The 7,149-nt window shown below is 39.6% G+C and overlaps 2 protein-coding genes across 2 annotated transcripts in view; both read left to right on the forward strand.

The window, feature by feature from the left end:
- Window positions 1-1,998, forward strand: part of shc1 (SHC (Src homology 2 domain containing) transforming protein 1) — a gene marked incomplete in the record, with an annotated part of 41,982 nt that extends 39,984 nt beyond the window's left edge. Inside the window, 1 exon segment of the mRNA XM_014025426.1 lies at window positions 45-1,998.
- Window positions 1,999-3,920: 1,922 nt separating this feature from the next.
- On the forward strand, window positions 3,921-4,834 carry lenep (lens epithelial protein). Its single transcript, XM_014025427.1, has 2 exons — window positions 3,921-4,536; window positions 4,718-4,834. The coding sequence occupies exon 1, from the start codon at window positions 4,282-4,284 to the stop codon at window positions 4,483-4,485; it is 204 nt and encodes a 67-aa protein (XP_013880881.1). The 5' UTR covers window positions 3,921-4,281; the 3' UTR covers window positions 4,486-4,536; window positions 4,718-4,834.
- The last annotated feature ends 2,315 nt before the right edge of the window (window positions 4,835-7,149 follow it).

The raw sequence follows: 7,149 nt of genomic DNA on the forward strand, positions 1-7,149 counted from the left end.
CACACACACACACACACACACACACACACACACACACACACACACACACACACACACACACACACTTATGCTTTAGTTACACACACAGCAACACTACATGTGTCACTCCTGCAGAAAACATTTATCTCTGATCACACACAAGCCAAATATCACCAGTTTCTCTGCTAAATCACTTTTCTTGCTGCTGTTGCCACATTTCTGCCAAACTGTGACCTGCAATCCTTCACAAACTGTCAGGCGCCGAGCAGCGCTGCTGCATCCCCCCTTCACCCCCCGACCTACTGTGAACCAGGGAGGAGCTCTGTGTCACAGCAAGGCAGAAAACTAATGCAAATTTTTTAAAGAGATAAAGAATGCACGCAAAGATGTGATTATTAAGAATCAGAACTGTCATTGTGTGGAAATGTGTACTGACATGATTGAACTACAGAGAGGACACGAGTTGAATGGGTTTAGGAACAAACCATCGCTGGAGCTTTTTTTACTGGTCGACAGGAGTTTGTTTCAGAGACTGCACCAAGTTCAAACTGTTACCTTCTGGAGAAGTAACGAGAGTCTTCTGGCTCGTCAGTGTGCTTAAACAAGTCTGCTTACTGTCTTCAGAGGACCGCCCCACCTTCAGTCCGTCACAGACTTGAGAACTGACCACTCTTGGAGCAAAGCCGGTATGCAAATCCAGAACAGCTATGCTACTTCATTTTGTTTCTGTTTGGTTTTTATCACAAACATTTTCAACATCCGGAGTCCAGAAGAATCCAAAACGGCTGTATTTAAACCGATCTGTTTGCACATACAGGTACATCTGCACACCTTTACACCACATCACTCACATCAGGCCAAAGATCAGGAACTTAGTTGTTAAAGACGGGAAAAAACAGAAAGCCATGGCAGTTATCAGCAGTAATCTGTCCTTTTTCTTTTCAAACAGTTTTATTGCAGATAATTGAGGTGACGGTGCCTGAATCTGGCATCAGAAATGACTTTTCTTTTTTTTTAAAGTACACTGATGTCATGAAAACATTCAGAGATGCATTTATCTGATCTTTGCTTTTCAATAACTCTTAACATGTTTGCATTGACAATCTGTGGCTTCAGAGGAAACAAGAAGTGGTTACTTCATGAAAACATGTCAGAAAGCCTCAAAGCAGTGAGTTTCTCTTAGCAAAATTAATGCAAAGTGTGTCACATGAATGGTTTTTGTTGTTTTCTGTGTCTTGGGGAATCTTTTGTTTTTTTAAATCTAAATGACACGTTTCAGAGCGTTTCTGTCGTTGGAACTGTTCAGCCAAACGTTCTTGGTGTGCTGTTTTCAAACTTTACAAAGACACGAAGGGAGACGTCGTTTTCGTCTCTCCTTCCACGGTTCATGCTTTTGTTTTCTGTATGTATATATCTGTTTACTGTGCCTTGTTTCCTGGATGCAGTCATGTCATTTAAGATGCACTCACCTTATGTACTTAACTCAGACGAAGTAAAACTGCAGGAGAATCTCTGTTTTAACAAGTGGCACTCGAACCAAGACAAACAGCTCCAGTGATGGCAATCTCCTCTGATGCACATTCCTGCATTCAGCTTCTAGTCACAGATACTTGATGTCACCAATGTGGGGGGAAACGGGGGATTTTTTGATGACTTGTAAATAATCTTAATTTTCGATGGATATGCTTGCTCTTGGATTGTTGTTTTCTTGTGTATTTAATGACTTGTTTGATGAGCGATAGAGACTTAGACAGCATTAATAGTTCAGTTTTAAAGCCAAATGATAATGTCTGATGGAAACCAAAATCTTGAACTAGCAGAAGGGAGCCTTTTTTTCTGTAAACCTTGAAGTGCACGGTTCAGACCTTATGATGTGTACAGGTTAACTGTTCTGAACATTTTACCTGGTCGAGACAGAGCCCAGGTGACATCAGGGGATTTGTTGATTCAGCTTTGCCTCGTAAAAGTCATTTATTTTGTGTCTGACAGTTTATTAATAAATTCAAATATGCACGATAATACGGGAGTTACTACGTTTTAATTCAGCTTTGGCATAAACTAGGGACTTGGATAAAAATTTCAAATTTATTTTAGTGCTGTTTTTCCCTTTTTGTACTTGTAAGGCTCTTAAGTTTTTTAAAATCGGACCCCGTTAAGGATTATTGTCGGTACGGTTCCAAGCCATTTCCATTTGGCCAGATTCACGGAACCGGCCCTTTTTTTTGTACCTACTAGGTTGTGGTACCAAGCGGTCCCAGTTGACACCAAAATGCAACATAAGAACACTGTTGGTCACTGATTGGCTAGGAGGTGGGGGTCATTGGTTGCATCTGAACTGCCTTTACAAGAATACTCGAGGCGCCTTTTTTTTTTTTTTCAATCTTAGCAGCGACATTAGTCACGTTTCTATTCAATTTAAATTAAAATTTTTAGCAGTTTTTTTAAATTTCAGAACTTATTCAACAAATGTGTTTCCATCTCTCATTTTGCGCATTAACTCTTCTTCAAAAAACCCAAAAACCACCTCCACCAACCTCCCACAACACACCCACTGGAACCGGACTAGAACGTCAGTGGAAAAGCACCCGAACTGACCCGTTCCGACACTGACCCGTTCTGACACTGACCCGTTCCGACACTACACTAAGTGGCACTAATGGAAAAGGGGCATAGAGGTCTTTAAAGGCTGAAAACTAGGAAGCAAGTGCTCCATTGACTTACGTTAAAAGATAAAAACAGTGCAGATCTCCGTAGACACAGTGCGCGTCACAGTTACGCAACGATTTTTCAAACCAAAACAGAAAAAAAGTAGATAAAACCTTAAGATAGATTTTGAAATGGTAAGGATAAAAACAAGTGAAAAAAAATCATAAGAACCTGACCCACACACTGCCGGGATCGGGCAGCGCATTTATCAAAGTCCCTATAAACGTATCACAGCCGCGCAAATTTCTGGTAGTGGCGTATCCTGTAACTGGACATTTCAAAATAAAAGTCTCATCCAGTACAGTTAATGCAAAATGTTGTTGCCTCGAGCGCAAATTTTTGCAAGGTAACGCAGAAATTATTGCTTATGTTGGGTGCGCTGAAAAGTACTGCAAGGTAAAAGTATTGAGAAGGAACGCCAAGTTTGCGTGGGAACAGAAAAAGTATTTTGACGTAGCAAAACTTTTGCGACATAAAGCAAAATCTATGTGTGGGAGAGCAAAAAGTACTGCCAAGTAATGCAAAAGAATTCTGAAGTACTAAAAAATAAAAATGCCCTGATGTCCCCTCGGGGTCTCTGTAGAGACCTGAGTTTTGGGTAAAACTAGTTTTTAATTCTCCCTGCATGACGAGCTAACGGTTATCTCAAGCAGGCCTCAGACCAAAGCAGATTCTGCCACCTTAAAACAAATAAGATCTCAGTTTTCATAACGGTTCAATGAAACTTTGATTTTTTTAATCTTTGAATTTCATAATGTGTTTGTTTATTTAGATTTTTGTGACAAATTGTGACAGCGACAGCAGCTAGCTTAGAGCTAATCTGTAGCCTCGCATCATAATATCTGAACTGTCACTTTAAGAGTTGACGAGTTCAAACGTGCACACATAACCTGAGTGACGACTGTTCGGATAGGAACACCTGTGTGTGTGCGTGTGTGTGTGTGCATGTGTGTGTGTGTGTGTGTGTGTTTGCTGGAACCGACCATTTTGATTTTGTGTTTTTGGTGTGCGGTCATCATTTGTCACAGTTGCCTTTTTGTTGCATGAAAAACTTTTTTAAGAGACTTTGTGGTTCATTGACCCAACGGCAATCATTGTGTTGATGATGCTGTTCTACTTTTTCAAAAGCCAAATGTTCCTTTGAATTGTGTGCACACATGTTGAATTTTCACTTTATATATATATATATATATATATATATATAATATTATTTTTGGTTATGATACTTGTTTTGTTTGTGTTTTTAAGGAACTGTCTGTTTACACCTGTACCTGAAAATCTAGTTTGCATATCTAAATACATATATCTGTCATCATCCTCCTTTTTGATAGTTTTATTAATTTATTTAAGCTGATTGTGTGTCTGTAACAAAGCATATGGTGCCAGAGTTTGTTGTGAACTGTTCTGAACAAAGAGCGGGGTGTTGTTGTGTTGAAGCCACTGGAAGTCCTGTTGTTGTGGAGCGATGCAACACAAAGTAAACGCTGGATGTGAGTGGAAGCAGCTTCCTGTGGACAGAGGTTATTAGTAGAGGCAGAGAAGCAGTGAGCTCCCAGGAATCATACTTTAATTCCTCTGGTTGTCAGATCTGGAGGCATGCACCCTCAGCGTCCTCTTCCTCAGGCCATGCCCGCCTCTTCCTCCCCCTCGGCGGGGCAGCACCTGCAGAACTTGGCCATGGGTCTGGGACGGGGCAAGAACTTCCTCGGGGGCAACTTGGCCTACGGCTTCGTCCAGTCGCTTAAGGAGTGCCTTTATTTCCTCCTGTGCTGCTGGTGCATCAAAGAGATCCTGGACTGAAGATTTATCTTCTTTATCTACAGAACCGTTTGTTCAACACCAATAAAAACAGTAAGTAAACTTGTTTTACGGTGTAGATGATTTTTTTAGTACATAAAGTAATGAGTTCACAGTAAAGTCATTATTTCCAACAGATACATTAGTTTGAATGGTGAACTCATCAAAGTAATGTATCAGTTGTTAATGTTGTGTTTGGATATTTGTTCTAAATAATAGATCATTTTGTTTTCAGGAATCAGATCTGCTCAACACCTAAATCCATGAGTGGACTGACTTTTCTGAGCTGGTTCTGGAGTTTTTAGGAACAAAAACGAGGCACCTGAATAAATAAACTTACAAACCAAAGAAATCGTCTTTCTTTCTGTTTTATTGTATAATTAAATCACAGTGTTGAGGTTATTTGCAAGAGACAAATCTGTTTTCCTACTTGTTAGAATATATGAACATTTCATTATAAGTATTGTAAAGCACATGAGCTTCACCAGTTTGTTCCAGAGGAAACATAAATACTGGCTGAAGAATGGGATCTGACAGCAGTGTGACCAGAGTGTGGCTGTGTAGGGTTCTTCCACATGTTACTCTGGCCCCATATGTGTCCAATGAACGAACTGACCAAATTATTTTCATAAAAATACCACACCAGTAAAAAAGATAACTCCCAAACTGAACCCACTAATGAATTCCCAACTAAAGTGGCTACATTTAAGGGTTATAATTCAACAGGCATTTTAACAATTTAAGAATTATTTATGGATAGATGGACGGAAAGATAGATAGATAGACAGATGGATGGATGGATGGATGGATAGATAGATAGATAGATAGATAGATAGATAGATAGATAGATAGATAGATAGATAGATAGATAGATAGATTGATTGATTGATTTCAAAGGATCAGTTGAAACTTTGCTACTTCATTAAAAAAAGAAAAACTCAATCCTGATTGTTCAGGACCACCTGTCAGTCAACTTTGAGCCCCTTTAAATATCTGAAATGTCAACTCGAGCCGTGATTGGTTGAGACGGTGAGCGAGGGGCGGGATCAGAGCCATCCTCGTTTCTGATTGGACCAGAGCCGCGTGGCAGAGGCTCGGTCTCACAACTTCCCTGAGAAGTTCGGACGGGCTGACTGTGAATGAGCTCGTTTCACGCCGACATCTGAAGTTAAGTTTCCCACGACGGTAAGACGAGCCTGAAACTCGACAGTACTTACAGATATTTATTTAAAATAAGATAAATTATAGAAGAAGCTCCGTGTTTGATCCTCCGCGGCGCCGCCTCCGTCGCTTAATGTCGTTTTTCCTGTTTTTTATTTACAGCTTTACTGTCATCAAAGTTTCATTACTTTATGTGACATCTCTCACTTATCCTCTTTATATTATAGTATATGTTGTTCTGAACTTGTTTATGTGACACTTCCTGTCATTCAGTCCAGCTAATCAGTTTTAATTTGCATAAACAAATCTAAAATGGCTGCTTTTCTTTGTTTTTATACTTAATGTTTGTATAAAGTTGAGTTTTGTTGGTGGGGCCTCTCTGCTCTCTCATGACCTTTTTTGGTCAGATTTCCTTGCAGAGACTAGATGAGGTCTCCTGCTGGAACAACAACATTAATTTATTTTATTTATTATAATTATTCCTCACATGTGCTGCTCTTCTCTGAAGACACAAAAACCAGGAAGGTTACCTGTAAATATTTAATATTGGAGCTCCTCTGGCTCCCAAAGTAACATTAGAGTTAAAAATCAAGGATAAAAAGGTGGATTTTCAGTATAAAAGCATGTGTGACTGTGGTGCGTTCAGGGTCATCCTTTAAAATCTGTCCTTACAGTACTTTACTGTTCCCTCTGGCCATCTTCTGCCCCTCCTTCCTGTCTCCAGTCAATCTGAGGATGGGTAAATTTAGCTGGCATCTATTTAATCCTGATGCTCTGCGGACCCCAGGCTGGATCCAGAGGACCCCCTGGGATCCTCTCCATTAGCAGACCTAAATTAACTGGGGACAGAACTGTGTCACTACCAGTCTGATGTGGTGTTAAAGGAGACATATCATGCTAAATGCACTTTGTTTTTTGCATTTATAAACTATTTTTGTGCAGGTATAGCGTCTAAGAGTGTAGAAAAGTTTAATTTATTCTGTCCAGTTACTGCAAAGATATTTTTTATTTTATGGGTCAAATTTTTCAGTTTGTTCAAAATCTGCTGCTGTTGCTCATTTCGTCTTGTTCGTTTCGTCACTTTTCTCTTCAGAACCACCATTTATGGTAACGTATTTGTGGCCAACTGGATTTCATAGTCCGCCATTTTCTTCCCTCGCTGTCATTTTGTAGTTCAAATCACGTCATGCCGAAGATGCAGGTTCAGAAGTTGAAATGTTCGGTTCTGGTGTGTGAATTTTAAATAGACCATAAGTGAATGATTTAAAACAGGGGTGGGTAATCCTGGTCCTGCAGGTTTTACTTTTCTCTGCTCAAACACACCTGGTTTGAATGAATGGATGATTATCAGGCCTCTGCAGTACGGAGGGCCAACACTGACATAAATTTAAAAAAAAGCGGAAATATATAAATTGACTAATAAATAAATACACTTAAAGTGCACCAATAAAATTCAAAAAGGAGAATTTTATTTAAAGTACACACACAGACAAGACAGCTAAATAA

The sequence above is a fragment of the Austrofundulus limnaeus genome, unplaced genomic scaffold, assembly GCF_001266775.1.
Source record: "Austrofundulus limnaeus strain Quisiro unplaced genomic scaffold, Austrofundulus_limnaeus-1.0 Scaffold474, whole genome shotgun sequence".
NCBI classification, from domain to species: Eukaryota; Metazoa; Chordata; class Actinopteri; order Cyprinodontiformes; family Rivulidae; genus Austrofundulus; species Austrofundulus limnaeus.